This window comes from Pagrus major, chromosome 12 (assembly GCF_040436345.1).
Source record: "Pagrus major chromosome 12, Pma_NU_1.0".
In the NCBI taxonomy this organism is placed as follows: Eukaryota; Metazoa; Chordata; class Actinopteri; order Spariformes; family Sparidae; genus Pagrus; species Pagrus major.
Genome location: NC_133226.1, coordinates 9,738,625 through 9,760,066, shown reverse-complemented (window position 1 = coordinate 9,760,066; position 21,442 = coordinate 9,738,625). Strand labels below are relative to the sequence as shown.

Sequence of the window (21,442 nt, the reverse complement as noted above, 5' to 3'; positions counted from 1 at the left end):
CCTCCTGTGACAAAGATCCTCTTTTTTGCGAGACCCAGAATTTTTGTGTGACAGGCTTAGAATAGTGGGACAGGAGAAAAGAAAGTACGAGAGAGAGAAAGAACTACAATAAGCTGCTGGTTGCTCTTATCAACTTATTAAAGAGCTAAGTGACCAAAAAAAAGAAAAACATCACAGTGCTCCAAGGCTCACTACATCATGTATTTTATCATGTAATTGAATTAATTTTAAATTGAGATTTGTTTCTTAGTAGGTGTAAAATATGTGCAGATAAATGTATCCAGTCAAATGTGATGCAGGGAGATAAGATAATTGCTCCCATCATATGAAACCGATAAATCTACAAGGTTGCGGTGTAAGTTTTACCTACTGCTCAGTAAGTCATTTAAAGCCTTGAACATTTGCTTCACTAAAAAATGCATCATATTTCTGAAATGAAAATTTCTCCAACTACAGTCCCTTTTCACTGTGACATAAAGAGTGATAGAGCAGTGCACAGCATGACATTGAAATAAAAAACATGGAATTTTAAATCTGTGAGCAGGAACTTGAAAGAAATATTTTCTGACTGCACTTGGTAGTAAAAATGCTGCAGTAAAGCCAGTGCCAGATCAGGGATTGTTCTTATTTCCTCGCTCCAGTTTTTAAAAACAATTTTAAATTAATAGTATGATTAGTAATAATCTAACAAGATTCAAACAAAATTTGCATACATTTTCTCAACAAAGGGCTGTTCTCACTATGATGTATGAGTCACAGCCTGCAGTAAGTTGTGACCTATTAGCATTTAAAAGTAACCACTACTAACCACTCGTGCATGAGCTGCAGGTGTGTGTTTCATGAGGCAAACAAAGAACATCTTCAAAATCATATTCAGTGTTTAGCAATGCAAACCAGATGATGAAAGCGCACTAATTCAAATAACATTTATTCATGAGTGTCATCCTGTCGGCCCCTGACTCAGGTGATATATCTCATGGTGGGGTCATTTTCATTTGAATTATTGTTTTATTTGCTTTAATATTCATTCCGTCTTTGTTTTGTGTGTTTGTTTTTTTTCTACAGGTGCATTATCTCTTGTTGTGTCTTCTCCTTCATGTTTCAACCTCTACTTTCATTAGATACATGAAAAGCTTTTGATGTTTTATTGTTATTGAAGCAACTGAGAGGCAGCTTTGTGTGCGTTCGTGCGTACGTGTTGTGTGTCCGAATTTTTTTCAAGGGCACATCAATAAAATTTGATGAAAAAAAAAAAGCCTCTCTTCTCCACTCCATTTTTCATATATTTCCGCTGCTCTTTTCAAATATTTGTCAATCCTTTCTTCCTCTTTAATCCTTCCCACAGTTCCTCCCCTCTATAGATTCCTCTTCTTTTCCATCCAGCCCTTTTTTTCCCTCCTTCGCTCTTCCTCCCTCCTGGGCTATTTTAACACACTTTCCTGTTATTTCCCACATTTTCTTTGAACTAGCAAATCTATTTTCCTGTAAACCATTAGTGAAATGTTCAACTGTGTTTTGTTATTCAGTCCGTTCAGGTTCTAATTTATTATTAATACTTTAATATTATTATTGCATTAATGTTTAAAAAAACATTATTTTTCACATACTTCTGCAGCACCTCTATTCACCCCGTCCAGGGCTCCGTTTAAGTACCTGTCTCCTTAAGGACCCCCTCTCGAAAAGCCCAGTCTACTCTGATTGGTCAGCTCCCACAGGCCTGAGCAGGCACTGTCCACCTTGTTTCCACATTAACTTGCCTTAATGCTCATTTCAAGGCACAGTTTCTGAATTCATTTCTTCGTCTTACAGATTTCTTCATGTGTTTTGATGCTTTCACAGTCTTGATGCTTTCACCTTGAACTGCTTTATAATTACTAAAGTCATGGAAATGTCACTTTCTACAATATGGAACTTTTAATGCAATCAATCCAAGGCTTGTAATCTCGAATCATGTGGACTTACAAGTAGCTTCTGTTGGTCAAAGTTCTGGTAACTTGTTTCAGCAATTTTTGTTTTGCCCTTGCTTGTTTATGTCCTGCATGGCTTTTAAACCTTGATGAACAGCTGGCATTTAGGTGTCGACATCTGTCCCCCTGCACACACAAACCCTTGTGTTCCGGGGTCATTTGCTATTGACGGTTCAGATCACGTCCTCCCCCTCCTAACCAACCACACCGCAGTCCCCTTGGAGGAGCCCTACAGTATGAACTGCCCTTTCAGGTGCCCTGGCGGTGGTTTGATTGACACCACTCATGCCTGGCAAAATGAACTAAATTAAAGGAGTAAACACTCCAGAGTTCAAATAACCCACTCCAAACATGGTCGCCATGAACACACACTTGAGCTCATCCTCTTCACGCCTGTATTCCTCTGCCAGTCTGCTCCTTATCTGTTGCTTTCTTCTCTCTAAAAATGTGATCTTTAGTTTATCGTTGAACTTTTTCAAGTTCTTGATAAGCTAGTTTGATTGATCGTGGCTAATTCTGCACAGCACAGGAATACCTATTGTGTGTGTCCTGACAATAAATGTGTGTGTGGGTGTGTTTGTGTTCGACATTCTGTGTTTGTGACTTTGACTCAAGCTCTCAAATGAGGAGCCAATTGATTGATATGGCCCCATTAGTCTCTGCGATTAATTGAGTGTGATTGGATGTCGTCCCTGGCACCTCATCGCTGGTGTTATTGACAGGCTAATTAGTTGCCGTGGTGACCGCTTAAACACAGCTGATTGTGTGTGACACTGAAATGACCCCACAGCAGCCAATCAAGCCTTGCTCTTGCTTGCGGGCGTGTTTGTGCGTGTGTCTTTGACCAAATACGCCTTAAGTGAGCCATTCACAAAGGATGTTCCCAAAATGTCACTGATATCATTGTTACAACTTACAAAATAATTAGACGGGATGCTGCTACAGTATGTGGAATTGGTTTTATTGGAAGATTATCTCCACCATCCTAAAAACAAACAATAATACAAAAGATACTTACCAAGAGGGATATTTGAGCTTCCAAGACACGGACAGAAGGAAGGAGTGCTAATTGCTTCAACTACAAAAAAATTAAGAATCTTGTCTCTGAAAATAGCTGCAAATTAAACACATCAGTAATCATTAGTGATGAGAGAAATACTTGAGATACAGAGGATAAATCAGACATACCACTGCACCCATTGGGGTTTCTTTTCTGGAGCTACAGAAAGAAAACATATAGCAGAAGCAAAGGTGGTACTTAGATGTGATGTAGCGGTGAATTGTCCGTCTGCTTTCTGTAACTGCATCCCTTTTTAAGTGATTGCCTTTCCACTCATGTTGTTTTCTTCACTTTTTCCTATATTGATGCACTTCGCCTCTTCTTTTTACCACAGAAAATACTTGTTTCCTATTGCCTTTCAGGACATATCAGGACTTCTCAGGTCAATAGTACAACCAGCTATCTGCTTGTTGTCATCTACTCTTTATTGGACAGTGATTCATCCTAACAATATTTCTTATGCTTTCTGCATCATTGATGGTTATGGTTTTTTTGCTAACTCTTAAGCTGAAAAAATCTAAATGATGGTGGACAGAGGTACTCATCTCGTTAGCCAAAGTTTAGGTAATATATATCTATGCATGGAAAATTTAAATAAACACATGTTTTAATAAGTGCCTTTAGTATTCAGAAGGTCATATTCAACTCCAAGCAGATGCTTTAAGGACAAACAGTAGGAACAGTTCCTTGTCTCTATTAATGGGCTGCAACTAGTGATTTTTTTCACGTGTGTACATTCATCAGACAATCTGCCAGTTATCTAAACAATCAATCCATTGATTGTTTTAGTCTTTAAAAATGGAAAAATTGTGAGAAATGCTCATCACAACTTCCCAGAGCCCAAAGTGATGTCTTCACATTGCTTCGTTTGTCCAACCAATGGTCCAAAACCCAAAAACTCTTCAATTATTACCAAAAATGACAAGGAAAGAATAAACCACACTTTTAGGGAAGCTGGAACTCGACAATTTAGCTTGAAAAATCTCTGAAATGATAAATCCATAATCAAAATAATTGATGATTAATTTTCTTTTGGTCGACGAATCAATGAATCAACTAGTTGTTGCAGCTTTACATTATTTTATCACCTATTTTCCAATTTTGGGAATTGGGATTTCTAATATAAATAAACTGTACACTTTATACTTTACTCTGTGTCCAATTTTTAAGATGGGGTTACAACATCCCAACATACAGTACATGGTCTCATTCCACCTTGATCCAGATCAACATTCAGGCCATTGTTAAAAGGACACTTTCAAACTACTTTATCACCCTACCTTCACTTACTCAAGGGTCAAATATCTAGAAATCTCCACTGTCCCTTGAGTTTAACTTCATCAAACTATTGAAAATAGCTGAAAGGGTGATTTGAAATATTGAATTTCTTGCCATGCTGCATAAAGTAGTAAAAGACCCTTCTTTTGTAACATTTTTCCATATAATTATTACCTGTTTTTTGGCCACACCCTGGTAGCCCTGTTCTGCAAAAACATTGAGAGCTATCATTTTTCCCACAGGGGAGAGAAACCCTGCTCCACTGAGCAGCTCATGCAGTTTTTCACATGTCCACACTGAATGGGTGGTTGGCTCTTAAAGACAGGTTGACCCATCCCACCCATTCCACTCCGGTGTACATTACTGACTATAAATGAAGAATTAAATCGTCTGAATGTAGCTGTTATCAGCCAACCTATCATATCAGGAGTACATATTACTGATTGGCTGATATCCAATATGTAATAATGAAAGTCCAGAGCCAGCCCCATACATCTTAGAAGCAAGATACTGCAGCATGAAGCGGTGTGTAATGAAAAAGCTGCAATTTAGATAAAGAAAAGGTAGAGAATAAAGGTGAATTTGGGAACAGAAAAGTAAAAATAACAGGAATAGGAATTTATTATTTGGGATGCCAAACTGTACACTGACTGTATATCACATAAAGTATAGATAACAAGGGTAAAAGGGTAAAAAGCTGAGGGGGAAAGGGGGAGTGGTAGACAAGTGCGCGGATGACTAGCTGTGAAGAAAGGACCCTAATCTGGGAGGAGGCCAGAGTTGGCGAAACATCACTTTTTCTGGCCAACCCCTCTTTTCTTCTGCTTTTGCTCTGCCACTCTGATATCCTTCCTTTCTCCACATCTTCCCTCTCTCCCTCCCAGCTTCTTTACTTCTTTAACCTTCCTTTCTTTTCTCCAGATCTGCTCTTCAGCACCTTTCATGCTGCTCTGTTCTCGTTCATATTCTCAATCATGTAAATTAGATTGAATTGTTACATTGATTGCTTGTCCTGGGTTATAAATATTCTACAACTGGTATTCAATTCACTGTTTCTAGTCATCCAACATTCAGACAGCCAACGGCAATGCAGCGATGCAAATAAATAATTCTTTGTTTTATGTTTCCCCCAGTTGCATATATCACAAGAAAAAACAGCTGCAATAATGAAATAGAAATATGAGGAAACAGACATGTAGTCATGCAGTCATTGACTGAGGGAGAGGGTCTGGGACATTGAATTGTCTGGTGTTGAACCTGACACTTTAGTCATTTTAGACATTTGCCTGAGCTTCAGGTTTATAGAAGATATAAGTGCTGCTGTAAAACCTAAAATGAGTTGTTCTAGTCTCCACAAATATAAACAATTTTAATTACTTCTCCTCTCTGAGTCAAATTAAAATGTATTTGTGTTATTAAAAAATAAAAATGACACACAGGCTCTGACTGCTAAATAAATTAAAAGCATATCTAATTAAAGATAATAATGGATGCAACTTATTCTAAAATGACTAGCAGTGACGTTTTTAATGAAATACTTGATCAAGAATGAATTATTCAATAAGGAAATGTGTAATTAGGAACAGCTGCTTTGCATTTGATTAATGTAATCTATATTACTCTGATCTCTCTCTTTCTCACTCTCTCTCTGGTGTGTCTGTGTTTTCAAATTCAGCATAGCTCTTATGTACACTTTAGCTAACTGTCTTGCCTTCTCTCTTGTTTTTATTCTCTCCATAGTTCCTCCTCGGGAGCCCACAGTCACCTGTCGATCCAACACCTACCCTAAAGGCTTCTACTGCAGCTGGCATCAGCTCCACCCCACGTACATCCCCACTACCTTTGAAGTGGACGTACAGTAAGTGCATTCGTTTTTAGATTCGATTAGTAGATAGTTAGGTCATTTTTTTGTAATCTTGGTAACACTGGACTCACCAAAGTAATGACATCTAGTATCTATGGGTACAAATAGCTTGGATGGCCACTGCTAAGTGTCCTTCAAAGGTGTTTCTGATATTTTTTACAGAAAAACTATCAAAAGTTAACATTTTCAAGTTATCTCCCAAGGACTTCTTTCCTTGAGAGCAGTTTGGTGTTCAAACTGTGAGACCTGTCTCCCCAGGGGGGCACTATACAGTTGAAAGAGGGACGTGTGAGGGTTTTGAAATACATTCAAACCCTCAGCACCCAATTACGGCAATTTGTGTCAAAATTTGTTCTCCACCAAACCAAAACTCACAGACACGATACATTAAGATTCAGTGACTTACAATTTCTGAGGAAGTCATTATCTCCATCAAGAAAACTGACTCCTTATGACTCCAGAACGTTTTAGTTTTCTTCAGTATCAAAGTAATGCAGTAATAGTTGTCTGTACATCCATGGGTACTTTGCAAACAGGAACTGCTTTGAACAGTTTGAAAAGTTTGATTTTGGAGGACTTTGACGTTCTAAAAGAATAATGATGCACAGTAAAATAAAACTGAAAGTAGAAAACAATGTTCACAATTTGAATTGTTGGAACTGACCTCATGCTCCTCGACCGTCTCAACAAAGAGGTTGAATATCCAGAAAATATGCCGACATATCAGTGGAAAATTACATCTCAAGTTTGTCTGTAAAAGTTGTTCTGTCTTCAAGCAAATATTTTTACAATCCCTGCTCAATACAATGAAACATCAAACATGCCTGCACAGATCTCACTTTTACATATGTGTCTATTTTGTGGTGGCTGTAGCTCAGGAGGTAGAGCGGGTCGTCTAGTAATCGGAAGGTCACTGGTGGCATGGCAGCCTCCGGCATCAGTGTATGAATGTGTGTGTGAATGGGTGAATGTGGCAAGTATTGTAAAGCTTTGAGCTGTCAGTAGACTGGAAAAGCGCTATAGAAATGCAAGACCATAGACCATTTACCATTTACCATTTCTTGTTCTGAGAAATTCATTCTCTACACAGGAAAAAAAAGTAGAAAAACAACACCTTTAGTCGGGTTTAGTTGTAAAAACGGCTGATATCGTTTTGGATTCCCTGGTTAAACACCCGTCTCTCTACCTGTCCTCGGGCACCCAGTCATGTTTTAACAGTAGGTAGACCTTAAATACTCAAAACGTGTGGATGAACACCTAGCGAGTGTTTCTCCATCATGTTCTCTTTGATATTCCAAGATCACAGAGTCCCACAGCTCACATCACAGGTAGCAGGTTGGCGCTACCTTCATTAATGTTGTAACACCAATATTATTCTGTTTGAATGATAATGAGCAGTGGGACAGAGAGAAGTGTAGATGAAGGACAATAGAGAGATTAACCAAAAGAGTAGTCTGAGGTGCCTTTAGCGTACAGGTCTGTCATTGATTCACGCAAAAAGCAGGCCAGCATTTAATAGGTGGAGTATTGAGTGTGGGATTTGTTTTTGTTTTTTGCCCCCATATATCAGTGGTTTGCAGAAAATTCCAAACCCAACATTATAATCTATTGACTGGGCTGGGGGGGTAATTGTCCTTGGGAGCTCTGTTGGTAGTTGCTGACATTATCTGCAATTAGCAAAGTGCAAGATTTAAAAGGGCTGTTAGCTTAAAATCAAATATGAAATAAAGTTGTAAAGGCACATTTATGCCATGAAGCAAAACTAAAAAATGTACAAAAAGTCAAAGAAAGATAGTAAAACTCTGTCTGGCTATGTCCCAAACCTAAGCTGTCCTGTTCTATGAAGCACGAGGTTTAGTCAGCAGTTTTTAGTGTGGAATTATAATGATGTTCTAGCTCTGATATATAACAGAGACTGTAAAAAAAGGGAGGTAAAATGCTTTACCACCTTCCTGCTCTCTTTCTACATCTCCACACCAGTGTATAATGACGCTTCTTTCAGGCAGAAAACATACAACCCTAAAAAGAAGTAAATATCGGTCTCTCTCACTCTACCTCCTCCAACCTTTTTAATTTCCCTTCCTCTCCAGACATAACCAGCGTTCACTGGAGGTGCAGAAAGACCCGGACCACAAGAATCGCTGTCGTGTACATTTTCCTGAGGTCTTCTCGAGCTTCCCCTACAAAGTTAATGTGACGGCAGTCAACGCCTTGGGGAAAGCCTCCACCACCATTTCCTTTGAGGAGTCCAGTATAGGTAAGATAGATGTTGTGTCATGTCTTGTTATGTTGTGTTGTTTACTGTTCCATTCTCCTCTGTTGCTCCTTCATTCTGTTGTAAGTGGCTGTAAGGTGACCAGTGTTAATATATTTTTCAGCCAACCCAGAAATAAACATCACCCGGTTTTCTTAACAAAAACCTATGCGATTTTTACATTCGATTTTGTATTACTGCAAAAATAAACTCTGTGGCAGACAAAATGTTATGATATGATACATGAAATTATGACACATTCTGTTCAGCAAGATAAATGAACACCACAACACTTTTATATTTGAAGCATTAATGTGATCAACAAAAAAAAAGGTACAGGCAGACTAGTGAGTAGTTTCTAGCGGGAGTTTCTGAGTTTTGCATAATAATGTTTAATTTCCCCCTGTAGTTTAATTTAGCCACATGTTAGCAACTATCTTTTTTAATGTATTTTAATGTAAAATGTTCAAAATTCACGAGAGGTATTAACTGACAAATTTTATGTCATAGATCCAAATGTGAAAATCTCCCACTGTAAGCTTGTGAGCACCGATTTTATGTGAGGCATCCAACCAAAATCCACCAAAAAACCTTTTGACTTTGAGACCAGGGAACCAGGAGTGTAAAATCCATTTCTTGGCAGCACTATATTTCCACCTGTCCAAATTTTATACAAAGTGAACTACAGGCTTAACGCTGTTGGGGCTGCATGTACATGGTGTTCTGATGAAAAAAATGAATTGGAGATTCTGAGCTCAAAGGGTTCAAAGCCACCACATTTTTGAATATTTTTTGAATATTTCTTCCTAACTCATCAGGCTCCAGAATGTTAACACTTTTAATTTAAGTTCACAAACAATGTTTTTGTGGACTAAAAAATCTGAGATCCTCTTTTTAAATATTTGTCAAGGCGTCTCTTTGAGGATGCCAACCTATGAGCAATGTTAATGCATTTGTATGACCACAGATGACTGATTTCATTCACTTCTGCTTCTCTTTGGAGATGTGTTGTACACACATTTCTGCTTGATGCCAAGAAACAAAGAAAAGTGAAATTTCAGTGGCCAAATAAATGTCACCCAGCTGAAAGGAGAGTGCACAGCTTTTCTTCTTTAACCAGCAGCACAGTCCATTAGCAAGAAACCCACTGACTGTACACCCCTGTCATTACCAAAGGCACTGGATAATAAACACGCTACCTCTGAACCTTTTCTGCAGCAAACAGTATTTAATTGGGGCTTGGATGGGATGTGGCAGTCACAAATCAGTGCTCTGCTCTCTCACTGAAAGTGCCGGATAATCCAAAGACCAGCTGCAATTTAAGCACATTCCAGTCATATTTATTGTCAAAACTAGCCTCAAGAGTTGGTTCCTTTATTGGTTATTTCTTTAATTACAACCTTCATGTTGCTATGGTAAGTAGTGTCAAAACATGCAGTTTGGATTGTGAAGTTTTTGTTCACTTATGCTGCACAAGGCCACATAATAACAGCAAGAATACTTAAGCGACTCAGACTGGAAAGCAGCGAAGAGGAGAAATTCATTTTAAAGAAGGAATGAAGAGTACTTTGATAGATAAGGGAAGTGCTGCCAGCAGTCCTCGGCTCTGTTGTATTGCTCAGAGCGCGATATGGGTGTGCATGACGCATAAACACACACAGACACCAATGGGGCTGTGAGCGACTGTGTGGACTGTGGAGTGTGTCGGTTGAGAGGGCGAGGTATTGAAAAGAGAGGGAGACTGTGTGTGCGTGTGTGTGTGTGTGTGTGTGTGTGCGTGCGTGTGCGTGTGCGTGCGTGTGTGCGTACATAAGTAACCAAATGAGGCAGTGACATGCTCTGCCAAGCCCCGGACACAGGACTCATGAAAATGCTAATGCTAGCCGGATTAGCGCCTTGGCTCAGGAAATATCCTTTAACTATTGGTGATAGCAAAATACCCCACTGTTCTTTTCTTTCCCTCTGCTTTCTCCTCCATTCCTGCACGCCCTTCTTGTGACTTTGTACCGCTTTTTCCTCTCTTCCCTCCTATATTATCTTCACCCTCCCTCCCTCTGTCAGACACTTTCTATTTACTATCATGATTTGAGCTCTCAGATCTTGTCTGAGATACATTTCCATAAAAATGCCATTTATGTGACAAATGTCTTCCGTCCACACTATTATTTTCTGATTGTTTGAGTTCGCTTTTGCTTTGACTTTGGTTTTAACTAGAGCTCGGTATCGCCACTGATTTCTCAAATCCATTCAATTTCTGAGTCAATTTGATTAGTTTACATTCAGTATTTATTTGTAACTATTAATGGTTACATTAAGAATTGAATAACATTGTCATGGTCCGGATTAATTGTTTTGTCATTTCCTCTTTTATTTTGTAGTTTAAATCCATGTTTGTCTTGCTTTACTTTCAACTTCCTGTCTTTGTGTTGTCCCGCTCGTTTTGTGTACACCTGTGTTTCATTAGTTAATCACTCCTGTGTATTTAAGCCTGTGTTTTCCTTTCACTCTTTGTTGGTTCATCTGTGTCTCCTGTGCATGTTCCCTGTGTTCCAGATGTGTTCCCCATGGTTTTCTGCTTTGTCTGCTGTGTTATTACATCTCTTTATTTTTTTTTGTCTTGGGACTTTCCTTTTCCTGCCTTTTGTTGCTTGCTTTCTGAATTAGACTTTGGTTACCAGCATTAAAGCTCACTCTTTTACCTGCCTGCCCCTGAGTGACTTGTGTTCTGGTCCCTCTTTGTGTATCTGTAACAAAAATGGTTTCAGAGTTTTGATATTTGGTTGTGATGATAGTAGCATCTAATTATTAAAAATACTTCAGTAAAATAACAATAAAGTAATTATAGTCAACTTGTGAATTTCAACAAATTAAAATATAAAAAATGATAGAAATAATGTTTATAGCCAATTGATTATACATTTCTGAGTTTATAAGGTGCACTTGAATGCACCATGAAGTCCCTGTCGGCGCCCACATGCTCTCCATACAAAGTGATGTAGATTTTAGAGATAACAAGGTGCACCTGAATGTACCATGACATCTCTGTCTCTATGTTGTGTGTGTGATACAAATAAATGAAATGACACCAAAATGCAGTAGAGACTCTTACCATAGTTTTTAATTGCCTGACTGCGTTGGTACAAACATTTATGCATTTTTATCACAAATCCACAGGAAATGTCATTTACTTTAAGAGCAGTGTCAGGATTTTAAGAATCAAAACTGGTTCACTGGAATGAAGATGGATTTCAATCCAAAAAAAAAAATTTTTAGACTCAGCCCGAGTTTAAAAAGGCTAAAATCCTCTTTTGCCTCCAATCCTCCATATGATTGCATCCTTTTGTTTTTGTATAACTGATAACACAATACAGCCGTTGATCTGTTCTTCATTATAGAAACCTTGTTGTCAAATTTATCAAAATCAGCATGGATGTGGTCTTGCCCTCTCCCTTTCTGTGTTTCCATTCTTTGCTAACTATTTCATGTTTGCCTTCTCTGACCCCTCCCTCTCCCTCCTCCCCCTCGTCCCCTCCTTGTCCCTGCTTTGTTAAAAGTCTTTCTCATGCCATTCTAAGTTGTAAGTCACATTCATTATCAGGGACAACGAGCCAGATCGTAAATAAATAAAACAATTTCATGCTTCCTGGTGCACTTCTGACTTCTGAGTGGGAGTAAGACGATTCTCAACTGTCCTTGTTCATCCGACCAAAGCTGGGATGAAATTAGATGAGATGAGATTGTGTGTCAGTGTGTGTGTGTGTGTGTGTGTGTGTGTGTCCTCACATGTGCATGCTGTGGGTACAGTTACAAAGAGACCCCTCAAGGAAGCTCCAGACTCATCAAATGATAACTTAAAGCTTTCTAGTGCCAAGATGATCAAACGATAAGTGATCTTGTGTAAGTGCAAAGGGCTTCTAAAGTTAAAGCATATTTTTACTTCCAAAGATTTTTTTTTCCTTTGACAGCTCTGACATGAGTCCACCTGAACACCTGCTATTATTCACTACAACATTACTCAGCCATTGTAATTAAAATGAATATACTAATCCCACATGGTGCATGTAGCTGCAGGAACTTTTCAACACCATGCCATCCTTTGAATTACTACTTAAAAAATGATCGTATTGAGCTTTTTAATTTGCATTTACTTTGTGGTGAAACAGAAGTGTCCCACGTCCCAGGGGTGGCCAGTTAAAACAGATTTCAGTCAGTAAAAGTGAAGAGGTTAAAGGAGACCTATGATGCTTTTTCATTTATTTCCTGTTTTATATAAGTTCTCTTGTGCATGTCAAAGATCTTGAAAGTTAAAAAGGTATCCGCACCAACAGAAGCTCCTTAATTCCATGACTTTGATACGTCACCATGTCACACATTTGCATAATTTATGTCTCGCAGCTAGTTTGGCACGTCAGAATTAATTTAGCACAGCTGCTCTGCTGTTGCTAAAACAGAGAGGGAATATAGTGCTGTAGCACTGGACAGTACGAGAAAACTGATGTGTTCTTTCAGCTCTAAAGCTTTGTAAACCTATTCTAGTAGTAACCCCCAAACAAATCATGAACCTGAAAATGAACAAAATATATCTCCTCTCCTTTAAAGACAGTTGAAAATATGAAATAATAAATCCTGGTTTTATTTACAGTAGCTATCTCATTATTATTTTCTTAGAAAATTTGAAAATGAGAAGGCCAGACTGCACTGACAAGCTGATTTGTTATTCAAGACTGTTTATTTAGCAAAAAATAAAAATCAAGTTTGTTGTGATGTTTTTGCTGCTTCCAGCAGACTCGGCTCTCTCCATAAGGGAGGTCAGAGATCAGCATTTAGTACAAAAAAGCACCACTAGAGCTGGCAGTGGCTTAGAGGCAACATTACTACAGTATGCACTAATTACTATCATGCGCAACTGTCTGTTGGATGGCAGCAGATTTCTTCAGAGCAGTTGTAAAGTTGCAATTTTCATCGAAAATCCCCTGAGGCGCAGGCATATTCCCGGATGCAGCAGATCTGCTTCAAATTACTAAACACCACCGAGTCAGAGATCAGATTTTTGTTTCCTAATCGCAGTTGAGGCGTCAGGAGATGAAAGGCTGACAAATGTTGACTCCCTGTAGTCTGAGATGTAGTTTGACTATAATTTGTAATTTCTTTTTGAAAGAGAGCAAACCTGACAGAATTTTCTGGTGTGCCTCTTTTTTTTTAAAATTCGTACTGTATGTATTATCTTTGCCTGTTGTAGCTATGAAAACAAAAGACAGCTGCCATGTGAATTCAGGACACTCTTCTTCCACTCATTAGATCCTTTTGCTTTTGCAGCACAGACATTTTGTGTAATTTTGGGACATATCTGTCCCATTTGCTGCAAATGCTTGAGCACATAGAATAACACTTTTAATACACTTTACTTGGAGTTTAGTTGCAGTTTCTGCCTTGATAGTGACTTATTTTGGACTTTTGGACTAGTTTTATGTGTTTTTGATTGCTATTTTTTACTGCTATTACTCCTCTAACATCAGAGTGTTCAAGTGCACAATAGAAGATTATGACTCTTAGATTGGTAAAGGGATTTTTGTTGTTTTAGAAGAGTGGGCCGTTTTTGCTTTTTCAAAGTTATTTTTTGCAAGATTTTACTGCAGACCGAAGCACTTCACTTCTCCACTTTTTTCCCATTTAAGTGCACCATTAGAGGATGCCATCCAGCGCCTTTTGTAAAGTAAAACGACATATAGATTCCACTTGTTTTTTGTTTTGTTTCCTTTTGAAAAGCCCATTTCTCTGACAGAGGATATGGTGTAGTGTGTGGACAGGAGAAAGAGGAGCTAGAGCAGTCACACCTGAATGCATTAAGGCCTGGATGACACATGATAATGGTTTTAGAAATACTACAAACAGAAGTACTAATAGCATACATTGTTCCACTGGGTTCTATATGGAGATATAGCTTTGTGCAGATCTTATTTTTACTGCCCGATTTCATCATTGTCCGAGCCAGCGGGACAACCTTTTACAGCTCTTCTTTTTTTGTCTTTTTTTAGCAAGAAAGATTAGCCCCTACTCTCCCGCCCACTCTTTTGTCCCATTTTCAGCAGACATTGAATATAATGGCCTTGCAAGTAGCTGTTTGAAAGATTAGACTTTTATGTTACAGTATACCTGTTCACTTGCATCAGCAACAAAGAGAAAGGATGGGCCGCAGCGACTGTCACAGCGCGAGAGTGAAGGGAAGAATGAGAGGCAGTAATGTGAACGCAAATGTGAATGAACAGAGCCGAGGGGGCTGTAACAGACGTTTTAAGGCTAAGCATGGACAGGCACAACAATGGGATGTCACAAAACTGAACCTGTATGATCGCTCATCTTTTTTTTTCTTTCTCCACCACTCCTATGTTGCTAAATGTAAGAGATATCCCTCTCTAATTCTGGCTATATGTGTGACATGGTATTTTTCTTGTATTACCATCGCCTCATTACAAGACCCATTTCTTTTTCTATAATTTATTCATTGGTTTCATTAGTTTGCGATTGAGCCTTTGCGGAACAAAATTCTGCCTTGATTTGGATGGCTTCTGTCTGTCTACCTGCAACATTACTTTAAGGTTCATGGAAACTGTGACAGTCTTTGAGCGCTTAATCTGTTCCTCATCTGTTGTGCGTTTTTCTAATTATTTTCTTCAAACCTGTCTCTGTGGATTTTCAGTTAAGAGAAAAATCCTTTACATCTTTCAGCACCCCAACCCAACCCACCCCCCACCCCACCCATCAGGTCATCAAAAGAAGAACGTGTTCATCACTAACACAAAAGCTGAAACTCTGTTTCAAGTCGGATGAACACTTTAAAGCCATTGGGACACCCCACCCATACAGATTTCTGTGTTTTGCTCTGTGCTTGCACGAGAGAGATGTCTGTCTCGTTGCTTCTGTCTGCCCCTGTCTGTTTACAGGCCATTCGACATGTGTGTTCCTACGCTTTTTACCCGAGTTGCTATTATCCTTTGGTGCTACATATGTGTGTATGTTATGAGACATTCAGGTTGTAATTGCCCCTATCCATTTCCTATTGTAATGTCATGTGTGTTTCTGGTTGAGAAAGGTTTCATGTAGCTGAAGTGGCAGCCCAGTGTGTTCCCTAATGGGAGTGATCTAACAAAGACTGGTTCATTCAATATCTTCTGAAAAGCATTTCATTGAATTCTCTCAACCCCTCTGTCTGCGTGTCTTTCTCAGTGGATGTGCATTCATTAAACACAACATTTATACATGGCTTTTCATCGGGGGCTGATGATTTTTCTTTGTATGCCTCGCCACAGTCCCCTCAGACATTCTCCACTTTTGTCTTCTTCCTCACTCTTCAACACATCAACCTTACCCCACTTGAGAGAAGATTTATTTTCCATTAGAGTATGGTGTCCTTAAGAAAATACTGAGAGGCAGATTTCTTTTTAAAAATCAAGCCAGCACAATCGGCAGAATATGTTTCTACAAACCACGATTTGTTGAAACTTTTCATTTGTTTGAAATGATTGAAATGTTTGTTTCTCATTTATGTTTTCACAGACGTCTCATTAAAAAATCACACTTACAAATGTTGAAACCTCATCATGATCACCCTCCGCTTGAGTGTGGCGAGACTTAGAATTTGTTGAACTTTGACCTGCACCAGGCTTTGTCAAATGATAAACAAAATATTGTTCCATGTGTTTCTTAATTGTCACAACTTTTATATTTACACATTGGCCTCAGGTCAAGACCAAACAAAAAAGATAATCACTAGCAGATGTGGCCAAAAAAAAACTGTGCAAGTCTCTGAAAGGTAGCGATCTATTGCTAGCAACATCAACATTATAGCTAAGGTGGAGCAGCACTAAACACATGTTTGGGAGTGGTAAGTATTCCCCGGACTAATGTGGAACAGCAGCAAAGACCCTTGATTTTCTGAGATGTTATACAGCTGTTTTCAAAGGCTGAGTACCTCACCATGATGACTAAACTGACCTTTTTGTGTTAAATTGTGGGATGCTAATAACTAATTGGTTTTATCCACTCCACAGTCAAACCAGACCCCCCGGAGCGTGTTACGGCAACCCCGATCCGTTTCAACGCTCGGAGACTGGAAGTATCCTGGCACAGCCCTGCCACCTGGCCTGATATCGACAACTTCCCTCTGAAGTACTTCCTTCGATACCGACCACTCATCAGAGAGCAGTGGCAGCATGTGAGTAGCATTTAAGCTCTATCAGCATTTCATATAGATTTATGCACATATTGCTATTATCAAGATGATTTACAAGCAGTCAAGATGCTGTCAGGATCTGATTTTGAAAGGTTTTATCCGGTGTATCTGCCAAATGAGTTTCATTAAATAATTCCAGCAAAGTGAACACATGCACATTAATCACACATTGTTAGAAGTTGCTCAGTGACTGGGAATTAGCTCCTCACTTATGAGCAGCATAGCTTGTCCTCACAAAATCTGGCTGACACATGTAATGACTCTGCCATAAGCCAAAAATAAATGGAGTTATAAATGCTCGGAGTGTTTTTTTCCAGATCCATCTCTGTTACCAAAAGCTCTAAGTCAACATTGAAAAACACTTGTCGGAATATGATTCATTATTTGGTATCCGAAAAATCTGAGCACATAATTTCTTTCTGTGAAAGTGGTGCTGTAAAGAAACAACTGGCCTTCCTCCATACTGACAGATTGTGTTTCGCCTCATTGCAAAAATGTTTCTCAAGAGGAAATAGCAAATTTTCTAGAACCAGGAGGGATTGTCTTTTAATGAGAATTTACTTAGCTTATCGCACATTTCTACTATAGAATTAAACCCTACTTTTTATTCTTCTGTATGATCAGTATTGCCCAAAGCAAATAAACGTAGGTATATTGTATTAATTGTTTTAAAGAAAAAGACCACAATCTTTGTTCAGAGAGAGGCCTCTGAGAACAGTTAGCGGTTATGAGTGAAATGGTCCAACCTGTAGCCGTTGGAGTTTGATCCCTGGTCAGACAGACATAATCGCTCAGCTTCTTTGGTGTATGTTACTGTATCTGACTGTGTCTTGTGGGTTCAGTTCCCTCAGGGCTCCATATAGTAAAAGCATATGTGTCCACTATAGGCTTCCTGGGATGAAAGCTCCCTCTAACATCGCAGCGTTATTATCATGCTCGTCAATGGGTCTGTAGAGGTGTTGTTCCAAGAACTTGGGTTACGGACCCTCACATGGAAATGCACTCACACACATTTATGAATTATATAGCAATACACACATTCTTTTTCAGTCTTTCTCTCACTCTTTCCATCCTTCAACAAGTGTCTCTGTCATTACCTTGCTATTTCTTTTTCCTCCTGTTATATCTCTCTGTTCTCCCATCTTTCATATGTCCAGCAGTTCACTTTCTTTGGTTTTAACCATTGTCAAGAAGTTAACTTGAGGTATTTTTTTGTGCCAGTTGTTCAATATAAAATACTACTTAGTAAAATATCACCACATGGCATTTGGTTCACAAGTCCAAACACAATAGATCAAAAGATGTAAATGAACCTGTGATGAGTAAACCCTCAAGACATCCTTGATTTTAATGCTCCTCCTAATTAGACCGCTTCCAGGCCCTTAACAGCAATGAACTGGGGCTTACCGGTTCAATTCATCAACAAAAAATTAATTAAGCAATAGAACAATGGGACACAGTAGAACTATATTTAGTCATTGAAACACTGCGCACAAAGTATCTAAAAGAATATTTAGTGTACATATACACACGATCACACATATAAAGAGACACTATTATCAAAACACATTCACACTAAATCTCTCTCTCGCTATGTTTCAACATCTCTCTCTCTCACACACACAAACACACACACGCACACCACAGCAGTTGGAATGAAGGAAGTTATAATAACGCCTCAGATCTTTGTGGTATGAATCCATGATTAAACCTGACACACACTCTCGGTTTCCCTTCTCGCCCTCACCACTAATCAATCAATATGTGAACTGGTGCATGGCGTGAGAGGTGGGAAACCTTAAGTCAATATTTGGATTGGCTAAGAACACATCATTTGGAAATTACATAAATACAGTTGATGACAGCTGAGAATTGCAGGGTTTTCCGTTTTTGCAGTGGTCTTTGATGAATGTCTCCATGGCTGTGGTTTTAAGTGTGGTTTTCAGAAGGGGGACTCCAAACCTATCACCACTGGGCTTGTGAACACTCTATGGTAACACTTTTATTAGGTGTTGTTTAAGAGCTAAAAGAAGGTATTAGATGAAGTTGTATGTGCATAATTACCCCGATTTTGACACCAACTGTCAAGATTAAGCCTTGATTCAGAAATATTCCTGCAATAAGTGGCAACCAGCAGATGAAACTATTACGTCAGTATCTATTATTGGACATCAATCAGCAATTCAAATGGCCTGGTGCTGTGCTTATTTACAGCTTTTCCCCAGTTGGAGAAAAAGCAGAGCCAATTAGAGTTTTCACACATAGCTTTATCTATTCTATCTGCGAGGGGACTGTACACACCAAATAAACATGTGTGATCTTGTCCATGCACAACTACAGGCTGCAGACACCCAGTATTTTTTAGCTCTTAAGTATAGGGACTAACCTGACGTGCCATATGGTTTGTCACACAGAGTGATCTGGGAAGATGTTCTTGCAAACTGTTTGGAAAAGGGCAGGTAAATCAAACTCTTGCCGAAGCCAATTGAGAGAAAAGGGAAAACATCTTTTCCATGGAAGAAAATATTCTGTGCTGTTCTCTGCTCTTCTTTCAGTGAAGAAATGGTAGTCATTTCTGATTGTGATGCCATAGCAACATCTACGCTAACCTCTTTGGGAGCCTCCATTGTTGTTTTCAAGTCTCACACCTAAACTGTGTCTGAAGCTGCCAGTAAATTCTCAAAGGATGCTTATTGATTCGAACTACTACGTATTCGGCCACAGATTGTATACCTTGAAGCCTCATGTGATCCCACAAATCCAGCTGCCTGACCAACACAGTCTCACTCCCAGCTCATCAAATATGATGCTCTACCTACCCCTCTAGCATCAATTTTGCACGTGAAAGGCTCTGAGGTTCAGTTAGCACTACAAAGTATGGCAGCTTGTCACATGCTACTGCCACTAGAGCTGAACATGGCTTCATACACTGTAAATCACATGCTTTTTTGATTGACTCACACTTGGCACACTGTTATAAAAAAAATTTGGGTTTTAAACTATCGAGCCGTGACATAAATCATTAAGTCGAGTTTAATGAGGTTGCCAAAATAAGGAACACTGTTTATTGGCCCAGTATATACTCATTAATTATAGCCTCGGAGGTTGAATACTAATTGAAGTGGTTTGCATTGCTTAGTAATTTACGTTTAATGTGGTTAGACAGCAGAGCTGGGTGAGAATGGCTTTCACATGTGGCATTTTGAAATGTGTTTTGAGTCAGAAATGAAAGGGCTGTTGTGATCAGACTGATCTTTGGAGGAAACCATCCATCCTCCTGAGGAATGATGGGATGACTAGCCCAGATACTTATAGTGATGGAGATTCAGACAGAAGGAAGAAAATGGGGGAAAGTTTTGAAGTAGAGATGAATGGAGTGCATCAGAGAAGGGAGAAAAAGACTTTAATGGATAGCAGACTGGTAGATACAAGGGAAAGAAGCGGTATATATAAATTAGATGGACCTTTATGGATACATGAGAGCATTAAAATGACAAAGGAGACTGACGAAAGAAAAAGCACTTATTGAATTTCAAAAAGATGTTATGTTAAATGAAGCACATAAGCCAATTTCCATCATAGAAATTGAAAAAAACAATGGATTGTTGGAAATCCTTACATGGAGAAGAGCAAGATGATGAAATCCTCCAGCCTAAAATACATCGATACATAGATGAAAGAGACAAGATGAAAAAAAGATGCACACACAAACATTCAAATTGTGTTTGAAGGTTGATAAATTGTTCAGGATGTGCATTGCTGAAATGACTGAAAAGGCTGGTAGCTTACATACATTGTCTCATCGTGATTTGCTGCAGTCCCATTTCCTGTTTGCATCAACACTTCAGAGAAGTGGCAAATTTATGGCATTTGCTCCCAACATAGGCACATCGTGGCCACCATGCCTTTGCTGCTTCTGTCTTTAGCCCAGTTTCTGCTCCAGGCTTCAATTGGAGCAAATCAAATGAGACAACTCTACAAGCCACTGCCCCTGTTTTGCACTTAAAGAAGCATGTCACAGCTGGAAATATGGACTTTGCATTAAACTGGGCTTCAGTAGGAAGATGCAAATATTTTTGAAACTGGTGCTACATGACCTGGGAAAACCTAGAACAATTAGAATGAACTGTGCCGCACCGCACCAAAAAACACTGATAGGTGATGCACTGCGAGTTGGGCGGTGCTTGGTTTTGGCTCGGAGTGCGTTTTTTAAAACAGGAAAACTGTAGCAGTCGGCTGGTAACAAACAGTATCATATTACAACTAAATATTAATCTAAAATATGTTACTGAAAACATTTTGGGAGAGAAATAGACAATGAACAGGATTGTGGTTCAAATTTGATCAGCACTGCCTTGTTTTATAGTGTGAGTGGAGTTTATTCCGGCTCCATTTTAACAATACAGGAGACAATATGGTGGCCACTTCCATCTCACAAACTTTCTAAATTGCAGGGAATTATTTCGATCGAAGTCTACATGATACAAAGCCAGTTAAGAAATGTCAACGTTCCCATTTAAAAAAGGGTTTAATCTGGTCCTTAAATATCCCTGATCATCCACTCTATAAAGACGATGGTGTCTTTCATTTTGGCTGAGTCTAAAACATAACATCACAGGCTTGAGTCTCGTCATTCAGTTGGGAGGCTTTATGTTTCTTCTTTGCACTTCACATTATGTCTTTGTCACAATCTGCAATTGAGAGTTTAAAGAGTCTCCAGATGAGAACACATCTGTATGCCTGTACATGTTCAGTGAATTGTTCTCTTTCCCATGCTCTTGTGTTGCAT

The 21,442-nt window shown here is 39.0% G+C and overlaps 1 protein-coding gene across 2 annotated transcripts in view; it reads left to right on the top strand.

The window, feature by feature from the left end:
- The window catches only part of cntfr (ciliary neurotrophic factor receptor), a 238,751-nt gene that overhangs the window by 194,121 nt on the left and 23,188 nt on the right, over nucleotides 1-21,442 (top strand). For both annotated transcript variants that reach the window (XM_073478558.1, XM_073478559.1), the window contains exons 5-7: nucleotides 6,046-6,163; nucleotides 8,260-8,426; nucleotides 16,472-16,635. In XM_073478558.1, the coding sequence (XP_073334659.1) occupies nucleotides 6,046-6,163; nucleotides 8,260-8,426; nucleotides 16,472-16,635 (449 nt within the window). The remainder of the gene's footprint in view (nucleotides 1-6,045; nucleotides 6,164-8,259; nucleotides 8,427-16,471; nucleotides 16,636-21,442) is intronic.